Source organism: Sphaerodactylus townsendi, linkage group LG02 (assembly GCF_021028975.2).
Source record: "Sphaerodactylus townsendi isolate TG3544 linkage group LG02, MPM_Stown_v2.3, whole genome shotgun sequence".
Lineage (NCBI taxonomy): Eukaryota > Metazoa > Chordata > Lepidosauria > Squamata > Sphaerodactylidae > Sphaerodactylus > Sphaerodactylus townsendi.
In genome coordinates, this window is record NC_059426.1 from 121723194 (window position 1) to 121744589 (window position 21396).

Genomic DNA, 21396 nt, shown 5'->3' on the forward strand with positions numbered 1-21396 from the left:
AGAATAAGAGATTGAATCCCTGCTGGAGATGAGTCCACCTCCGGCTGGCTTATTCCCAACATTTAATGAGAAATGGAGAAAGTCATTGGGGGTGGGTTTCAAAGGGAATGGTTCATTGCACAGACCAGCATTTTTTTTTTGTGCAGGACAGAGGTGTGGACTGAAGCAAGACATACTAGGCACTATAAATCTGTGGGAGAGCTGAAGGACAAGCCAGATGGCGCTTACATAAAATGAAGTTCAGTCATTTCCTATTCATTCAGGATTTTGTTCCCTTCCCCCTCCTTCCCCAACTGCTTATAGTTACATTTCCTTACTTCTATTTTTAAGGTGACTGAAAACTACTCCTTTCTAATGTCCATCTTCAAAGTGATTTGAGAATTGCTGTTATTACCAGCACCTTTCTAGCAGATTTTTATCCCTCTATTCACATGCTAACTGTGCGCTAACCATTCCTCCAGTTAGCATGATGATGTTAATATCTTGTTAGTCTGCAAAGCATACAGTTGTATGAAACTATCTGTAAAACATATTTTAATGGTTTATTATGTATTAAAATAATTTAAATGCTGTTCTTTCATTCAGAAAATGACTTGCAGCTCAAGGGTGTCAAGGGATAATATTGTGTGATAAGGGGGATGTGCAGCATAAGTTGAAATGTGGAAAAGTAAAAGAGAAAAGGAGAGATTGTAAAAGACTTTTGAATGTGTGGATGATCTAACGATAGTGGATCAATGGTAGTGGATGGAACATCAACAATTGTTTCAGGTAAAACCCCGTCAGTTCGCTGATAGCACACATCCAGTAGCCTGAGGCTGCTGTCATGAAGGGAAACTATACTGATAAAATATGGATCTTTTAACCACTTAAATCTGTTAAAGTCAGGATCCTCTATTATCAGAGAAACAATGTGACCTGGACTTTCCATGTGATCAAAACATTTACAAATTACCAGTGTAGCATAGGAACCAGCCATAAAGAGGCAATTTTGCAGTAGCAACTGTGCAACGTATGGATAACATATGGATCATACCACATAAAGCATATGAAGACTGTCGAATGTAAATCTAGCTTACTGCATGGTCCTCAGTCAATTGTAAAACAGGACTGCATTACAGATACTACAAATTGTATTTAGGATAACATGTTTCAACACTAAATGCCAGAAAAGTTTGACAAGAATGGGACCCATGTCTTACCAAGCTCCCAAGATCTTTCTCTAAAGGTCACAGTTTTTACAGTGTCTTTCAGGCTCAAAAAGGTCTGCTTCAGTGGTGCAAATTGTGGCAGCCACTTTTATAGCTGTGAACAATTATTCAAGTTATTTCAGTTAATTCCAGTTATAGCTTGTGCATTTCCATGCGTTATCATGCAAGGCAAGCTGATGATCTGAAGTGGGTCTCAATTTTACCAAATGTATGTCATATTTTTTCTTAAAATATGCAAATTCATTTCTCCATAATATCCAAGTTAAGAAGGGGTACACTGGAGCCACGGTGAATCCAGCAGTAATTTCCACTGATGAAAAAACATTTCCATCAGTAGAATGGGTCTTTCTCACCTCCTTCACCTTGCTGTAGCCCAAACTGTTCCCAAAATGTACTCCTGGGGGATAGGGGACCAACAGAAACAGCCTAAGGGGGCGGAGTATAAGAGATTTGAAATGGGAAAGGGAAATCAGCTAAACTTCCCTGTTATTAGCAAAAAAAAACCCAAAACACCTATTGCTGAATTCAACCCAATGTTTTATATGTGCAATGTAAAAAGATTGTTGTGGTACTCTCCAGAAGAAAACAGAGAAGCAGTACTTTGCATTCAAATACCACTGCTACCATTGACTAAGAAAGAAATGCCACTGAAGCAGATAAAGAAAGGACCCTGGAGTAACATTCCAATAGCTGTGGCTTGGTGTGAGGAACAAATAGATCCTCTCCAACTGAGAAGCTGTGTCTGCTTATTTATTCATCCATGGACTCCTGCTTGGATGAAAATAAAAAAATATTTCAAAGGAGGCTTTGAATGGGAAATAGGTGACAGCTTGGAAACCCAGTGGGATAAATGCATTTTAAAAAAAAATTCTGGACACTGGATATCAAATTATGTTTCAAACACAAGCCTGACACAAGAAGAAGAGGTTCCATATTACCAATTCCTCTCTGGCCTGAATTAACTATGAAGCTAAATAATCTACAGAATAAAGTTCCTAGCTCTTCCCTCATACATGGATCTTTCAATCTTCTGATACAGCAGGACAGAGAAGAGCCAAAGCTGCTGTCATCTGTACTCCTACCAGCATGACAGACCTTCAGTGGCAACCCTAATAGAAGATGAGTAATGGGTCTAATAACAGGACCAAGAAGCAAAGGAATGGACTAAGCTGCAGCTGCCTGCCCTTCTTTTGCATCAGGTGCTTTAAAGATCCACACCCAGGATCCAGGGTAAGATAAGGCAATCATAAACCTCAGGCATTATCAGAACTCTCACCAAGGCTTTATAATTTGGCAGTTTCCAGTGTGAAATCTGCCTTGCTTTCAGAACTGAGTATATCTGTGTGAAATCTGTGTGAAATCAGAACTGAGATTTCCAGTGTGAAATCTGCCTTGCTTTCAGAACAGAGTATATCTGCCTTGCTTTCAGAACTGAGTTTCTGTACACCAGCATAGGATCCACCACTTGTCAATACATTTTGCAGATCTACTCTGTTTGGTCAATGTTGGGGTTTTATGAGTCAAATACTGCACACCGCTAGACCTGAACATATGCTCAGAACTGTAGTAGCATTATGGCAATACCAGTATGCCAATAAATCTGTATTCAGAAAGCAGAAAGTAGAATAAAGTCAGAAGCAGTTAGCATTGTTAGAGGTGCTATGATGACACAATATTGTTACTTTCTCACTATTGCACAGTTTATTGTGTCTTATAATCCCTGGCTGAAAAAAATGGTGCAGAGTACTCCAGCTCCAAAGAAGAACTAGTAGAAATCATGGGCCATACTTTGTTGGTCAAAGTGACTTAACAGAGTCAGCCTAAGCAAAGTTACACTTTCCTGAGCCCATCAAAGTCAATGGGCTTTGTAGTTGGTAACCCTGTCTAGGATGGCACTGTTATGGCTGCAGTACTTTCAATCCAACCCATTGGCTGTTTCCCCACGGGCGGATAACAGCAACCCAGGGGCACTAAAAACTACGTGCCTGGGGAGGGGTTCGCACGGCCTTGCCACCCCCGAGCGGTGTGAAGGCGCCGCTTTCAAACCATGCTCCCCTGAGCAAGGTTTTTCCAAAGCAGCATCCTCCCACTGGTGCTGTGCGAACAGCACCGGCGGGAAGACATTGCTTTCCCCCTCCCTTCCACTCACCTCTTCGTTCAGCGTTGCCATGGAGGGCGGCAGAGACCCACCCATGCTGCCCTCCGACCTCCAGGGGTCGGAGGGCAGCGTGGGTGGGTCCCTCCAGCCCTCCACAGCGACGCTGAACAAAGAGGTGAGTGGAGGGGACCAAAGGAGAGGCCTCTCCGCCTGGGGAGGGAGCTGGGACTGCTCGCACGCTACCGTGCGAGCAGTCCTTGAGCCTCTACTGGCATAAATTATGCCGGTGGGGGTTCGCTGCTGCCGCCGTGCAAAAAGGGCCTTTAACTTGTTTCTGTATAATACAAAAAACATGTTGTCATATGTCTATTGAGACATGGTTATTTTAAGACAGATGTTTTGTGGCTATGAGGAAAAATTCACAAATTGAAAATGGGATGAGAGTTACTCGCAATAGTGATATTGTCGAACCACCATCTTTCCTACACATCTTTCTTATTTTTTTTCTTTTCTGGGATTCCCTGATTTTTTTAAAAAAAGTCTGTAGATCCTTCTGTTGCAAATATATTTCTTTTGTCACATATCTCTGCAACAAAAGGTATTAGAAACTTTTGTCAACAAAGTTGGGAAATCAGAGAACCTATATACTGTTACAACATTGTAACAATGAAACAATGGAAGCTGGGAAATTTCAGTGAAAAACCAGATAAATCCTTGGAGGTGCATGAATGCTCCTCAATTAAGGCTGCCAGCACTGCCTTGGCAAATGCTTAGAGATTTCGAGGGTAGAGTCTGGGCAAAGCAAAGTTGAGGGGCTGTTCAGTTACTTCCAGGTCAAACCCAAGTGCAAATAACCTGTGTGGAAATCGCCCATGTGACTGAGACACCAAGGTCAGATTCATAAAGTCCCAAAGAAATCAAAACAGAAGGTCTGAAAACAACATACAGCCATATACTTTCTTTTAGAATTAGTACTGTTTTTTATTTCATTGGTGGATTTTTTTCAATATGTCTTTATTGGTAAGTTTGCGATGAAATGTAGATAGTGAAGCAGTAGCAGTAGGGTTGTCAGCCCAGCTCCAGGTTGAAGTAGGAACATTTCGGGGATTAAGACTTCTGAACAATAACACCAAACACCGAGGCATCACTTTTGGCTAGAAATCCAAAGTGATGTCATTGCAAAGGGGCAATGTTCTTGGTTTTTCCTTCCTCTATGGTAGAACCCACAGAGATCAGAAAAATTCCTAAGATGCTGCAGTGTTCCACCAAAGTCACTTCCAAGTTCCAGCTGTCCTCCTTCATTTTCTCCCTGCCATTCCATTGAGCACCAGCAGGGGACAAGGAGTGCCAGTCAGCAAATGGCAATGTTAAGCAGCATCTACCTGTACTAGAACTGAACTTGAAGCAATTCTAAATCTTAAAGGAAGACTACAACAAAAGATTGTGTTGATATGTACATGTCAGCAAGACAAAACTGCAGGGTCATCAAAGGGCTGGTCAAGGACAGGTCAAGGGGGATGCTTCTGCCCTAGGGAAATAAAACTATACATCAACAATTTGGATAATATGAAACAGAGGTGAAAGTAATTAAAGCTCTCTTGGAGAGCAAAGGAGAAAGAAGAAGAGTACTTGGACTACTGACTACTAATGCAGACCCACTGGAAACCATACACTGAAATTAGTATTCAACAAATATTTTTGCAGTAGTCACTTGAAAATATGTTTCTTGCTCAGTCACATTGTCTTGAGGATTAAAGAGGAAGGAGCAGGGACAGAAAGGCTAAATCAGAACCAGTAGGCCTGTTATTACCAGAGATACTGCTGTGAGGACATGCTTGAGCCAGTGATAAGGGGCAGGCAATGAAATCCATACTGCAGCGGTAATTTGTCTGTCCCCTACCTCCAACCATGCAGCCTCATTGTTTTGGTTTTGTCTTCAGTGAATTAGGCCACTTGCATGTCTGTCTTTGTGCCTCTAGAGAAATAATCACTGCTTGCTATTGTTGTACATTTGGCCCTTTTCTATTTCAAGCAGCTGTGGATTAACTATATGGATTAACATCCCACACCTAACACTCTTCCCAATTGCCATGCACAGAAAATTCTCGAAGTCCAGACCCTGTAACATTGCAGATCTGTCAAATCTAATTCACATTATGTGCTCAACTGTACTTAGGGGAGTGGAAGGGTCTGGCTTTCCCTGCCACATCCCTGAGGCTCTCTCTGTGCACAAAGGAACCAGTTAACGACTGTGTATAAGCTATGTGAACAATTAGCATTCAGATGGAAGATGGATGGCAGCATAAATTAAATCCTGCCAAGTGAAAGAGGGGCAATTTGAGAACCAAGCTCAAGGCTGTAAACAAATATCCAAAGAAAAGCAAGGAGGGAAGGAATCAAATTGAAAGAATGATCAAATAGGAAGTGCACTACATAAAACCCAGCTCCCAACTCTGCCCTTCAACTGAGGGAGCAGGTTATGGCCACTACCCCAGCTCAGGCTGAACACCTTTCCTGCCTCTGAGCTCACCAGACAGTGAAATATAATATCCTTCTTGCAAACATAGAAAAAATCCAAAGTACAAACTGTTCAGCTGATTCCTGCATTTTTATGCAGCATATTAATCCCATAGTTTGAGCCTTCTGATCAATGCATTTTCTGTGTGTGTGTACAAGTCCTCTTCAAGCAAAGTGTCATGATTAAACATCTGACAGGTTATTAGAGTGAGGAGGACAAGTGGGTGTAATCCTTTTCCCCTTCATGGATGTAACCAAAGTACCTTTTGCTGTCACAAGAAGGAAAGGTTTTCAAGCAACAAAATAAATGGGGTGAAATTAACGTGGAACCCATGCTCCTGTTATACTAACTGTAAAAGCTTGCTCCAAACATTGGCACTGGGGGTTCTTGTTAAAATGGCAGTTATTTATAGTTATTTATAGAACTATATTTATAGAAATCATTAGTTAGATACAGGACTACAGACAGATGTACAGGACTACAGACAGACTACATTTGACATTTAGGGCAAACAGTTTAACAGGGCAGCCTTGAAAATATACATTGTAAGCTTCTGGAGCAGGCTCAGGAAAGTTCTGCAAGCTTGGTAGTAGAAGAATAAATGTTTGGATTTCAACTATGAGAAGTCTTTCAACTGTAAGGAGTCTCAAATTCACTTACAAACTCCTTCCCTTCCTCCCCCACAGCAAACACCTTGCGAGGTAGGTGGAGCTGAGAAAATTCTGAGAGAACTGTGACTAGCCCAAGGTCACCCAGCAGGCTTCATGTGTAGGAATGTGGAATCAAACTCGGTTCTTCAGATTAGAGTCCACTGTTCTTAGCCACTACACCATACTGGTGTAGATTGGGGAAAACAGTAGTGATGGTACCTATGGTCTTGTACATACATTTCCCCAAAGAGTATTTCAGCCAAACATCAATAAGATCAAAAGAAGAGAATTTACTTAAAAAGAGAGAGAGAAAGTCCACCTAGTGACTCTTCAGCCTTTTCTCATAAGAAAGGTTCTCCAACTCCTTAATCATCTTGATTGAATAGAATACATTGCATAAAAGCAATTACAGCATTTTCTCCCTGAAAGGCCTGCACAATATTTTATAAAAACATTTCATAAAACTTTTTATAAAAATAAATGAATCACAGAATCATAGAGCTGGAAGAGACCACAAAGGCCATTAAGTCCAGTCTCCTGCCATGAAGGAATAAACAATCAAAGCACTCCCAACAGATAACCATCTAGTCTGTCTTTAAAAATTTCCAAAGAAGGAGACTCCACCATCCTCAAGGCTGTGTACTTCACTGTCAAACAGCCCTTACCATCAGGAAATTCTTCCTAATGTTTAGGTGGCATTTCTTTTCCTGTAGTTTGAATCTATTACTCTGAGTCCTAGTCTCTGCAGCAGCAGAAAACAAGCTGTCCATCTTCAACATAACATTCCTTCAAATATTTAAACATGGCTATCATATCACCCCTTAAACTTCTCTTATTTAGACTAAACATATGCAGCTCGCTAAGTCTCTCCTCATAGGGCATGGTTTCTAGACCTTTTTAAAGCAAAGAATATATTCAAATTCTTCATTCAGGACGACAGCAGAATCCTAGACCTATGTTTTAAAAACTGAGAGGAAAGAACAACCATTGTTTTCTGAAACAAGAAAAGGATTTCTGTGGCAGACAATTGGATTCAATCTATTCTCTATAGGTTGATCTTACTCTCAGCTTAGGTCTTTGGTATTTCTTTCCCTTGAAATTTAAGGACATTGTTTCAAATGTCAAGTCTTGTAGGATATAAAAGGATGCTGGTAATGTACAGAGAATTTCATACAATGACAAAGAAAACGAAAGAAAAAAATAAAGTGAAACTACTTGGCAAATGGGAAGACTGGGCTCCCCTCCTTTCCTCATCTACCCTCAACATGTTCACCACACGAGAGCAGTGATGGAAAGTGACCTGCTGCAGAGTTAATGTGAGGTTTGAGCTGAATTTTTTGACTAGCTGAGCTCAGCACCTGGGAAAGCTGCAGTTGATTAGCTCCACTAAAAGCTCAGATCCCAATAATTCACAGAGGAGCAAAGTAATTGTAACAACTGCGGAAATACAAGGATAAAGGGGAGGGGAGAGATGATGGGATCATTCCAGAAAAGAGGAGGAGGAGGAGGAGGACAGGGGAAAGCAAAAGCAAATATTCTACTCACGTTTATGGTTTTCATTTCTGTGGACAGGTGGGGAACGTGTCTCCTGCTCCTGAGCATCATCCCCCTCCTCACTAGCAAGGTGAGTGTGAGCATAATGGTAGCTCAGACCAGGTCTGTTCTTATAGCGCTTGCCACAGACTGCAACATGGAAACATGAAGAAACACCAAACAAAGAATAATAGATCAGTAACAGTTAAAGGCTCTAAAATATATTCCCAATGATACCTCTTCTGGGCAACTTTTTTGGGTAGTATTTTACAATGAAAGAAAGTTAATTTGCCCACAATAAGGGAAGAATATTAATTTACATTTTATACTTGGATAAACCCACATATGCTACTAATGCTGCTTGTTAAGTAAAATTGCATTCAGTTTACTTCAGTGTTATCCCTTTAATCATGAAGTGGAAACAGGAAAGAATTGAATCCTGTTTCTAAGTATGCCAGATCACTCAGGAACTCATAAACATATACTCTTCTGAATTAATATTAAGGGTGAGTGTTCATGCTTTGGTATCCATACAAATTGTAGAGGGCAGGCTACTTAGAATGGATGCTGGGACATCCATGACAAACTTCTCAGTATTTTTAGTAGTTAAACCTCATCCATTCAAGGGCGTAATCAAAACAACTCCCACCCCCAAAGTGGCTGTTATTCACTGTGAACTGATAGACATCCTCTCTGCCAGACTTCCCTCTCTTAAATGGTAGGGGGAGGTTTCAGTTGGTGAAATGATGCAGGAATTCTTTATCTTAATTTTACTCCCAATTTGACTGGACCTCATAGCTGCTACTGGCCTTTAAAATGCTAGGAACATCTAGTCATGGATCTGCTAGTGTCAAATTTAATTAGGATCTGAGAATTGGCCCCAAGGTACCTCTATTTAAACCTAGATACTGCTCTGTTAAGGTAGATCTACTGCTGTGATAGCCAATCTCATTTCTCATGTTAATGAGAGAATTCCTGGAAAATGATGGCCTCTTGAAGATGATCAGTTTTATTCATATTAAATATTCTTAGAAACTAGTTTCTGAATATGAGATAGTAAGCCATAATTTTCATTATTATTCAGTTTCCTGTGAAGAAACTAAAGTCCACAGAAAGGTTAATAGTTTGTCTGCAATCGCAGAATGATTTGTGCTTAGGTGAAATTACCAAACTATTGATAACTTCATTCATGTGAGGTTACCTTCACACACCCCCATACACACTTTTATGTTATGTTACATATCTGTCAATGGAACTTGACTTGAATGTGACCTGGAAGTCTATCTTGCTTGGGGTTATTAACTCAAGATTTCAATGTTCCTGAATATTTGGGAGTGGAAGAAGCCTCAAAGCTTGAACTGGAAACTATAAAACCTGTAACAAAATAATTATATCTCTTATATGGTGTACACAATAGGTGTGTTAAACACACAGGGCCTGGAACATGAATACATATAAAAACATCAGTATAAACTGTTACAAAGATCGCAAACAAAGTTGATGATGCATTCATTATAAATGACCCATAGAGGACTATATGCATTTTGGCCTACTGGGCCTTCCTCAACAGCCATAAATACAAAATATGATTATTAAAGACACATCTGGAAATAGATCTTACAAAGTATTTCTGAAAATACTCCCCCTTTTGGGGGAAGACGGTCTAAAAATGTAATTAATAAATAAAAAGGGGGGGAGAAATCCTTATATCTTGTGCAATCTAATATTAATGATTAACAAAAACCATGAGTTGATGTTACAAACATCAGGAAACATTGGTAATTTTATATCAGATTTGGGTGTGAGCAAATTTCTATGTTGCAAGACCCATTGTTTGTATTAATAATTAACATTAGGCCGAACAAGATGCAAGGTTTTCTATTTTCAGATAAAAATACCTTGTAAGGTGTACTTCCGGACATGTATTTAATAATCATGTTTTGCATTTATGACCGCTAAGGAAGACTCAGTAGGCTGCACACATATAGGCCTGTTCTGGTAATTTATAATAGGTGTATCATCAACTTTGTCTAATATCTTTGTAATACTTTACACTGATGGTTGCGTTGCCTGAATTCCAGCTCCATATTTTTAACAAACCTATGTACGCCATGTGATAAATATATTTTTAACAAACCATGAACGCCATGTGATAAATATATTTGTAACAGGTTTGTAATATATTTATAACAGGTTTTACATTTTCCAGCTCAACCTCTGAGTCTCTCTGTACTTTTCTGGTTGACTTACCCCCACCCCCACCCCGCACCCACCCATACACACCTTTTTGTTTTTTAATTGATTTAGGAGTAGAACCAGAGAAGGGCAGGATTTTACCATTGAGTTTCCATCAAATCCTACAGAGGTGTGATGTCTCTTCCAGGTTTTGCCCAAACATGATGTAACATGATCTGACAGTGTCCTCCCGTGTCCTTCCCCCATCAGACTTTTGCCAGTTGCCAACTGCAGCCTGATAGCCCCAAATTATCAATTTTTGTTTTAGAACACAATAGTTTAAATGGTTTAAAATGTTGTCAAACATTAGACAGCTTACAATATGTCTTTTGTGAAGTGATTTCGGGCATTGCTCCTATTTGTGGGTGTGCTGTCCTCAAGATTTCAGGCATATATTGAGTGAAATAGATCTCATCATACATTAGAGAATGAAGAGCAAAGGACTACTTTTTCTGACTATGAGAAAACTCAGAGGGTTGCCAGGTCTCCCCTGACCACCAGCAGGGGATGTGGAGGGTGTGTGTGTGTAGGGTTTCCAGATCCAGATGGGAAACTCTTGGAAATTTGGGGATCCACTCTTCAGAGCATCCATTTTCTCCAGGAGAACAGATCGCTAGTCCATTTTCTCCAGAACAGATCTCTAGTCCGGAGATAAGCTATAATTCTGAGGGATCCCAGGTCCCACCAGGTGGCTGGCATCTCTAGTTTGGCCCCTCTAGTTAATTCAGGCTACTCTTTTCTCCCAGGTTATCCATCACTCCTGCTGAGAAGGAAAAGCTCTCTGGGTGCACAGGAATTGCCATATGTAGTAGTAGGAGGGTCACCAACCCTTCATTCAGCCCAATGTATCTGAACACTTGCATCAATGCGAGGAGGTCTGTCTGCTGGCTTCTCCCAAATAATGTTTAAATGTTTGCAGCAACCTATAAATGGTGAATGAATCTTTATTGTTTGAATATTTAGTATTTTAATCCCTTTAGACAACCAGGCTAACTGCTACTAGGTCAACAATGAGGGCAAGAATATTAATTCCAAAACAATAACTTAGATAAAGAATACACAAATCTGTGCTGGATCTATTCTGAAAGATCAAAAAAAGCTTTGGAAAAGTTTTCTAAAAATATAATTCAACAAAGAGAGTATGAGCAAAACATTTCTAAATTAAAATGCACGTTACAAAGAAGAGTTTTAAGAAATACTAGATAGTAGCTGGGTTAAGAAAGAGCAATGGAGCATTAAAAGAACCTAATGGATTGCAAGTAGCTTGTGCAGGAGCGCATAAAGAATGAATAGATAGTGTGGATGAAAATGGGCAATCATCAAAATACACCCTTAGATCTATTTAGAACACATATAGAACATGAATACTATCCCATTTAACAGGAGCAAAATATATACGCATAAATGTATTATTTTTCTCTGATACACAATTACTGTAAAAACTATACATGCTGAGTATCAGGAATAAAGGCAGTCATCTATTACAACAGCAAATCTGTTAAATTCAAAGATATATTATTTATGTATTATTGGTATTGTTTATGTAAATATTATTTATGTAAATAAATATTTGGTATTATTTATGTAAATAAAGAGAAACTAGAGACCCAACTAAAAAGCAGAGCCATGAGAATCCAGGATAATTTATTCTAAAGTGGAAAGTGAAACTTTCATGAACATAATAATCCAAGTAACAGGAAATGCAAACCTGTCAAACCTAAAACAGTATTTAGCCAAGAAAATTATAACCTGAATTCTCTGCTGTTAATGTATAAGGTCACATCCATCTGGAAAACTGGAAAATTTGTGAAGGAAGCTAGTACAGAGAACTTTCCCATCTTTCATTTGGCAGCCAACTTTTTGTTCCCAAAATCCCTTCTGAGAATCAAAATACCCTTAAAAACAGCATGCAGCGCACAAGAGGATACAGTAAAGCTGGAGAATCAGATAAAATTGCCTCCTCCAGCACCTTCTGCTGGCATCTTCCATCAGTGATCTTCGTAGACTTTGCAGAGCACTTTACAATAAATCTAACTAGGATGCATCAGAATGTGAATAACCTTGCCAAAACTTGCCTCTCAGATAAAAACTGCAGCTTCTAAGCCACCCAAAGCTAGCTAAAAGAAATGGTACACGACAAAGGAGCCCTGAGATGTCTGAAGATATAGATCTGATAGCCACTCCAAGATGTAAATCTACTCTTTTACAGGAAGTACAATCCCTTCCCAAACAAGCTGACTGGGTCCTTCAATCTCTGATTAGCCACATCATCAGCTATCAGCACACCATTCATCTGGACTGAATTTCAGTTTATTCATCCAACTATTATCACCTTCAGGATTTAGCAAATGCCATTAAAAAAATAGGAAAACTAAACAGGGAATGAACTATATGTTCAATTTGAAACTATACCTAACAATAAAAATCATGTGCAAAAATAAAATAGAACAGGGGTGGCAAACAGTTTATTTCTCGGAGTGACGGAACCCAGATTACAGAACCTAGTTTAGGAGCTGATTAGCAACAGTGAGAGGCAGGCTGGGGGATGGAAAGGCTTCACATATAAGAAAATAAACTCCCCAAAGGCCTTGGCACCATTATAAATGCCTCTAGGACATGCTATAACTTCCTGTCGTGACAGGAAGTTTAGCATGTGCTGGAGATTTTCATAATGATGTGCTATCAGCCTTCCTGTTAAGTTAAAAGGAGTATTTTACATGCTGCTTTGATTTGACAACTCAGATCCCCAGCTTGATGGTTCAGATGCTTTTAGTTGAACTGTCAGCAAGCAACTATCAAAATTTTAAGAGAGGACTGAACGCTGTCCACAGAATGTCAGTTGATTACCATTGATTTAAAGAGATGCACTGTATAAATCAATTTGTTCTCTTGCAGAGTTTCCTGTAAACAGTGAAAAATGTGGGTAGCGGGAGAATTGAACATAGCACAGTAACAACAGGAAAAGGAAGTCCTTTAGGAAAATATTTATTAAACTGCTGACTGAAATAGTTGCACTTGAAGTGAAAGCAGAGAAGATGGAAAGACATGTAGAAGTAGTACACATGGGAAACCCATAAGACTCAAGGGGGCAATCTTATCTCCCCCACCCCATTGCCAAGTCTGGTGCAGCTCTGGGCCCCACCCATGTCTGAGGCCAGCCACCATGACATCAGTGCAGTGGTGGGATCCAAAAATTTTAGTAACAGGTTCCCATGGTGGTGGGATTCAAACTGTGGCATAGCACCAATGGGGCAGGGCGGGGCATGATGGGGGCATAGCTGGGCATTCCAGGGACGGGGAATTCCTGGGCAGGGCTGTGGCAAGGACGCAGCCGCTGCGCCAGCCCTTGGGTGAAAAACAAATACACGCAGGCCCAGGCTGCCACACACGCCGGTGCACCTCCTGCTAGACTGCTTCAAGTTCTGCGTGCTACTGCTGAGAGGAGGGGCATAACTAAGGCAAAAATCCCGTGGCAAAATCACCAATTAGTAACCCCCTCTCGGCACACACAAATAATTAGCCTGTAAGAACCTGCTGGATCCCACCTCTGCATCAGTGTCTAGAAGCTTCTCTGAGCCTGATGACCCCTGGCATCTGTTGCATTTGGGGCCAGAGCAGCTACAAGTGTCTGCTGTGGCTGTCACTCTAGGCTGGCAGCAATTCCTGCCAGCCTAGAGTGACTCCCAATGGCCAACACTGTGCTTTACTCCAGAGCAGCTTCCAAGGCATGCTGCCACTGAATCTTGATAAGTGTGTTGTCTGCACATGCACAGACAATGCTTTTTTTATTTGGGGGGAGATTTAACCTCCCCCCCATGTATTATTTTAAAGATTTCAGATGTAGCAAAACCAGGGGATTCCCCAATTTGCAGAAAAAGATATCTAACTGTAAGTGTAGCTGTCGTGGACTCCCCAGCAGCCAGCCATGATTCCTCAGATGAGGAATACTGGCATGATAACCCATCGCCATCAGAGTCTCAGCTGGCTGAATCTCCAGAGCCACCGTTTGTTGAGCCCTGTGCGCAGCCAGAAGTCACACTGGTAGAGGACAGTGCTGGTCCAAGCCAAGAGCAACAGGACAGGGCAGAACTGAGGCAGCTCAGAGAAGCAGGGCCATTAGGCACTCCATGCTAAAAGACGCAGCACCGAAGAGATGGCTGTAAGTCAGCTCAGGATTCAGACTGAGCAGGAATGCAGGCTTATAAGAAGCAGCTGTGAACAGCAGGAGTTGCAGGAGCAATTTTGTGAAACAGCCTGATAGTTTCTGCAACTTCTGCTCTTGGACTGTTGGTTTCATGGACCTGGACCAGATTGATTGACCTGTCTTTCCTCAGCGTGTACGACTTGCACTGAACTGCTCTTCTCCAGGACTAGAAGTAAGCTTTCTCCACTCACTGCCTGTTTGCATTGACTGGCTGTAACTTGAAACTCCTGTTTGCCTACCCAACCATGACAGAAGGCCTGATCCATGGATTTAGATATCCACAGATGGAGAGAGGGGGCACACATTGCTATTATGTATGTAGGCATTTTCAAAGCTGAAAAATAATTAAGACATGATTTGAGAGAAGTGGGTGGAATAAGGCCACATGGGTAGCTCTAGTATATCTCATAGATGAAATACTTCCAACAGAATATATTGATCTACATCAAATTGGTTCAGTCTTGTTTCAGTAACTGTAGTTTTCCACTGAATACTGCTGACATTCAGGAAGAAATTCAAACCAGTTTTGGTGTGAGCTCAAATTTGTTTCCATACATTATCTCAGTTATTATTTACAATTCATTCACTCAGTCTTCTGGGGTTCCTACAGGTTTTCTCTGACTTAATTTCAGTCTGGTCTCTACAGTTTTTAACTCAACTGCATTGTAGATTTGAGCAACTGGTCCAACTACCCTGGATTCTAAATAATATATTTGTAATTGTATTTATTTGCTTATTTTGTACCCCACCTTTCTTCCCAATGGTAACCCTGAGTGGCTTACATTTTTCTCCTCTCCTCCATTTTACCCTCACTTCAACCTTGTGAGGTAGCTTAGGCTGAAAGTGTGACTACTCATGCATCATCTAGTTAGCTTCCACAGCAGAATAGGGAACCCAAGCCACAGATCTCAGTTCAGTACTCTACCCACTACACCTCACTGGCTTAACTTGTTTTTATTTTAACTTTTTAAACTAATATAAATAAATTCAATTTTAATTAAACCAAAGGATTACCAAGCACCACAATATTCCCAATTTAGAGTATCTCAAGTTTCATGTAGCATTTGGCTGCCCAATCTAGGTCTTCTGTTATATCAGAACAGCTAAACTTTGAGAGCCAGGGGCTGTGACAACTCTGCCTGACAAGCCCCCATTACAGTGTCAGAAAAGATCACCCAGGGCCATCAGATGACACAGCGAAGTCTGAGCTGAGGGGGGTGATAGCAGAAGTGAAGAAGAACGTAAATTCAATCTGCCATTTAACATACTAATTCACTAATTACAGTAACGAAAATATCACTACTGTCCCTGAAAGGCGCGCAGTATTATCAGTCTTCTTACCCTCACTCCATCTTGTTCTTTCTTATACTGGAGAACAACCTTGCACTGGGATGTGAACTTGGAAATACATGAACACCCTAATCAAAAAAGTCCTGTTCATTAGGGAAACAAAAACAAATGGAGATAACAGTGGAAGAATAAAAGCAATTTATTCGTTGTTGATGAGCTTGTAATGATTCTACCAATCGTTCCCTCACCAACAAGTGCCCTTTAGCAGCTTAGTGCCTCTCCAGTAGCAGCCCTGGTTCCTCAACTCCCGTGACCAAGGGGGACATTAAAGGGACTGGAGCTGCTTTTGCTAATGCACTTTAAAACAGGGTTTTACTGAAACAAGTGGAAACAAAAACTAATAAAGGAAACAAATATGTGTAAATAATGAACATAATGAAACGGAACAAAACCTTTGCAACAAAAACAAATGTGTATCTCTTTGTCTTATAATACAGGCTTATCTGATGTTTCCCATGGCTGTCCCCTTGTACTTTCTTGCAGAGAGATAGCTTTGAAGACTAAACTCTGAATTCTACATTGTTTTGTTCAATAATTGCTCTTGAAAAAAAAACTTTGCTCACTGATTATGTCCTGGCAGGACTTGATAAATGCTTAACAATTTAATGTTTAACTTGTATTCAAAAGTCATAGTCCTGGGGAAAAGCCATTGACATAAAATTACTAATAAAAAGAGGCTTGGAAGCAAAGAACTAACAGTACGACCAATACAGAAATCTTAAAACAAGGAATAATTAATGCTCATTTGTGTGTACCTTATTCGCTTACATTCTTTGTAGAACATGTTACAGAATGAACCCAAAGTGAGTAGGCCTTGTACAACTGAGAACCTTGGCAAAGCTCCATCATAATAGCCCATCAGTTAAGTGTCAGCTCTGCTCAAGTCAAGAGGTAAGAATAATATGAAATTTAGCCCTTTGATTGAAAAATATGTTTGAAAGAAAGGGATACAAGAAATGGTGTGAAGCAAGAAACCAGGTATATTTTTGTTTGTAAATATAAAGCTAAACTCCATGTTTCACAGGCAAAGTTAATAAATCTTCTACAATTTTAAATATAAAACAGGTACAGGAGTCTGCTGTGTTTGAGGCAAAGGACCAGCAGAAGGTTGCTTAATTCTTTCTCCCTTGCAATTTTTTCCACTCGGAACCATTCTCTTCAAGCAGCAGATATTTGCATTCCCCTCTGCACATTGGTAGAAAAACCATTAAAAGTCCTAGGAACAATGACCTAAGGGGAAAGCACAGCAACATCTCCTGGCCTCCATCATTCCTTCTTTCAACCAGAAGCCTCCTGCAGCTGCTTTCCATTAAAACAAAACAAAAAAAAACCCCAACACTGAGAGGCTGTTAGCACCTCCTATTTAACATCTACTTTAGCTCCATCAAACCCAAGAAAGAAACTGAGAGTGACTCATAATGATGGCAAAGGAGACAAAAGCACAGAAAACCACAAGAGAAACAATGAAAGAGCGAGAGAGAGATGAGACTTAACAGGACCAAGGATGTGGGCTTTTGCTGAGGGTTTCATTTCCAGTCCCACATGCAAAAATAGAAACAGCAAGTAGCAATGGTAGTCACTGATAAGTAACTCAGGGAGCAGCAAAATGCTTTTTGGGGAAAAAGATCATGTTCCAATTGTATATAAAGGCAGCAGGATCAAACTGAAAGCAGAGTACAGAATCTGGGCACTACTTACTGTCACAAACGTAAGGTTTATCATGGTCATCCATGGAAGAAACATCATTCCTTCGCCTGCCACCTCCTGAGCCTCGAGCCTGTAATGAAGACCAAGGTGGTGATGCCACAAGAACAACAACTGGTCTGCTTCCCTGTTTTGAACATAATCAGCAAAATCCCATAGAAGTTTTATAAAGATGAAATACCTGACAGTTGACTTCTAATACAGCATGCTGCAAAAACTGAAGTACTTTCAATCCAAAGCTACATCATGCCATCTTAAATTGCTGACAACAAGATTTAGCCAGACATGCTAGAACGCACAAAATGCTCCTTACTGCTAAACAGTGTTGTGTTCAGCATGTGTGCTTCAGCATGCATCTTACCACACTGGTAAGACAAGTTCACTGTCACTTAACCTTTTACAATGCTATAGGTTTGTGATACACTCTTCGAAAACTGAACTGAGTCCTATAAATTATTGGCAAGGAAAAATACAACATATGGCACAAAAAGCATGCTGTTCATATAGGGCAGTGGTGGTGAATTTATGGCACTCCAGATGTTCATGGACTACAATTCCCATCAGCCCCTGCCAGCATGGCCAATTGGGTTTTTTTCTCAAATTCAGGCAGGCAAATATATACATGCATTCTGAGAGCTCAGTTTTTTAAGCAAGGAACTAGTTGGTGAGCCAGATCAAAGTCGTCAGATTTGTAATAGACCATACATAACTCTATTGGCACTTTGTATCACTGGATCCCTGGCTAAGCTAGTAGTTGTAACATCACCCTTTTTAACAGTCTTGGTCTTGCCAAGTCTCCAGGGGATGTGGCTTCCTGGCTATTGCTGCTTGTAGTGTTATTTAGAGCTATGCAATGTAGAAATCTGCAGGCTAATTATACTGGTTATTCAAGGAGTTTGCACCTGGCTCATTATATCAAAGCCCAATCTAGAAGAATTCCCCTCTGGAACAAGAAGTGCCCTGTGCTGGCAGAAGTGCCCTTTCTGCAGGCGCAAGGGGAAAATGTGTTGGTGGAGGGGCAACTTACCTGGGTGGCTGAATGCTGCGCAGCTGCATGGCACCCAACCCAGAGGTTTTCTCCACTGCCCAGGCTCACCAGAGCAAAATGCTGCTCTGGCATGACCAGAAGTGTTCTGGGGGCATAAAGACCTTAGTTGGCCTCCAGAACCTGTTCATCTCCCATGTGCTGGTGGAATTGCTGGCAGAGATATGCCATGATTTTTGTGGCGTATCTCTAATATCTCCTATGGGGGAGTTTCAGGTAAGCCTTTTTAAAACTTCTTATAATAAATAAAAAGCAAGGGTCAAAATTGCTTTCAATCCCTGATCAACAGCAAAAAGAATACAATGCTAATAACAAACAGCAAGTTACAGTAATAATGAGCATCCTGAAGAACCTTTAGTGTCCATCAATTCAACTCAACATGACCCTTCTGAAGCTTCTTTTTTACAAGCACATTCTTCACAAGGTGCTAATTTAATTACATATCTTAATGCCTATCTCGACCCACATCAAGAGTATTGTCAACAAATGAAGCAGCCAATAGTTCTACACTTAGATTTATGTTCTACCAGGATGTTAAATGTGAAAACATGTGGCTCTTCAAATGAAAAATCATGGACACAGGAATTAAAAGAGCTCTCGATGTCTACACCATTATATGTTCAAGAAAGCATCAAAGAAGAACTGTGCCACTTAACTACTCCATACACTCCATAAGTTTTTGATATACCATCCCTCAACTGGTTCTAACCTTCAAGGTTATTTGGGAACATCGCAGATGAATGACTGTGTATTTAATGGCCCCAACAAGACTCCTGACCAAATTACAGATTTGGATTGACTGACATGCAAGGGAGGGGAAGGAGGGAGAGGAGGGGGTAAGGGGTGGCATGCAAGGGAGGGGAGGAGGCCCAGCATCTGGACATGGCCCACCCACCTGGACATGGCCCACCCACCCTAGCGTAGGTAGGGGAAGGAGGGTGAGGGTGGCATGCAAGGGAAGGGGAGGGAGGGCTGGCATGCAAGGGAGGGGAGGGAGGGGCCCAGCATCTGGACATGGCCCACCCACCCTAGTGGAGGGAGGGGAGGGAGGGGTGGCATGCAAAGGAGGGAAGGGAATGCCTTTCATACGTTTCGAACAAACTTTACACCTTTTCTCCTAGAATATTTCAGAATGGAAGAACAAATCCAATGATCCAGATTTCATTAATTATTTTAAAAAATTGAGTTCATACTTTTACAAGAGACATGGACTATAAAGGATATGAAACTGGATGGTTTTACTGTTTTGGAACTACTTTCTTTTAAAAGATATTTGAGAGGACGCTATAGTGAAGATCCAAATTAATAGTAAAATCAATTGATAACTTGATAACAACAGCACAAGCTGTTTTGATTCAAGAGACTGAAATTAATTTAATAATAATTAATATTTACATGATTTCTACTGATGTTACTAATATAACGACTCAGTGGGACAATTTATTTGATTTTCTGTCACCCCTCCAGCAAAAATATCAATTTTATCAAATTTTTATACTAGGAGACCTAAATAGTAGTCCTAGTAATTCAATACTGAATGCTAATCTAGGTTATGAAAACGACGAACAACTTCCTCCAGTCCTTTCATATTTAAAGGTATCAAAAGACAGCCTGATCAGTAGAATGGGTATTAGAATAGTTGAGTTTTGCATTGCTAATAATTTTATTGTTATAAAGGGTCTATTAAATGATCTTCTATCCAAAGAATTTACTTTTGTATCTTCCTGTGGTTGCAGTGTGATAGATTATGGCATTTGTTCTTCTAGTTAGAATAGTTGACCATTTTGGTATAGGTAAAAGTTCTGAGAGCGATCATCTACCAATTGAAATAAAATTATTGTGTAAAGAAAACTGTCAAGAGCAAACAATGGATTATCCTCAGATTGAGGGCCCTTCCAATATTCTAAAAAGGGTTGAGTGGTCACCAAGAAATGAAATTGAAGTAACTTCTCTTATGCTGTCTAGTGATGTGAGTGAACTTAAATAATATTTGTCTATACCAATAGCTAAATATTCTAGATTAATTAATTCCTTTAATTCTTTGGCTAAACCTCCATTGTATTTTTCTCACACCAATTCATCATGGTATGATACTGACTGTAGGGGTTATCCCCTAGGGGTTATCCCACTGGATTAGGGGTTATCCCACTGGATTATTACAAAGTGCTTGGAATAGGATAACTAAAATAGACCGGAGTACATTACTGAGACCAAAATCACGGACACAAAAATCCAGACTGATGTGGTCAATGGACTATACACCTATGTATGAAGTGATAAGGAACAGCATACTAAGGAATTGGCACGTGGTTAGAGATTTACCTGGATGTGATTTACCCCCATTAATAGGTCTACGCCGAACAAGAAATCTGAGACAAACAGTGGTCAGGGCAGACTTGCTGGATAAACATGGACCAGCTCTGACACAATCTGGACATTTTCCTTGTAACAAATGTGCACAGTGCCAATGCTCTCTATCAACTGCAACAATTGATATACCTGGATTAAATTTGCAATGGCGATTGAACTCATATACGTCATGTGACACACGGAGATGTATATACGCAATAGTTTGCCCTTGCCCAAAACTTTATATTGGGAAGACGTTACGCCAGATTAAGACCAGGGTGGCAGAGCATCGCAGTTGCATCAGAACTGGCAAGCAGGAAGCTCCCTTGGTGGAGCATTTCCAGGAATTACAACACAGTGAAATGGACCTACGTTTTTGTGTATTATATCATATGCAAGAAGAATTTTCTGGGGGCAATGTGGAAAAAAAGTTGTTACAAATGGAAAATAGATATATCTTTAAATTCCAGACAGATAGAATAGGTCTTAACAAAACGCTGGA

At 40.4% G+C, this 21396-nt stretch overlaps 1 protein-coding gene across 3 annotated transcripts in view; it reads right to left on the minus strand.

The window, feature by feature from the left end:
* The window catches only part of DPF3 (double PHD fingers 3), a 218312-nt gene that overhangs the window by 44764 nt on the left and 152152 nt on the right, over positions 1 to 21396 (minus strand). For all 3 annotated transcript variants that reach the window (XR_007243486.1, XR_007243487.1, XM_048484073.1), the window contains exons 6-7: positions 17495 to 17573; positions 8020 to 8157 (exon numbers count right to left, since the gene is read on the minus strand). Coding sequence is in view for 1 of the 3 variants with exons in the window: in XM_048484073.1 (XP_048340030.1) it covers positions 8020 to 8157; positions 17495 to 17573 (217 nt within the window). In the remaining 2 variants the exon portion in view is untranslated. The remainder of the gene's footprint in view (positions 1 to 8019; positions 8158 to 17494; positions 17574 to 21396) is intronic.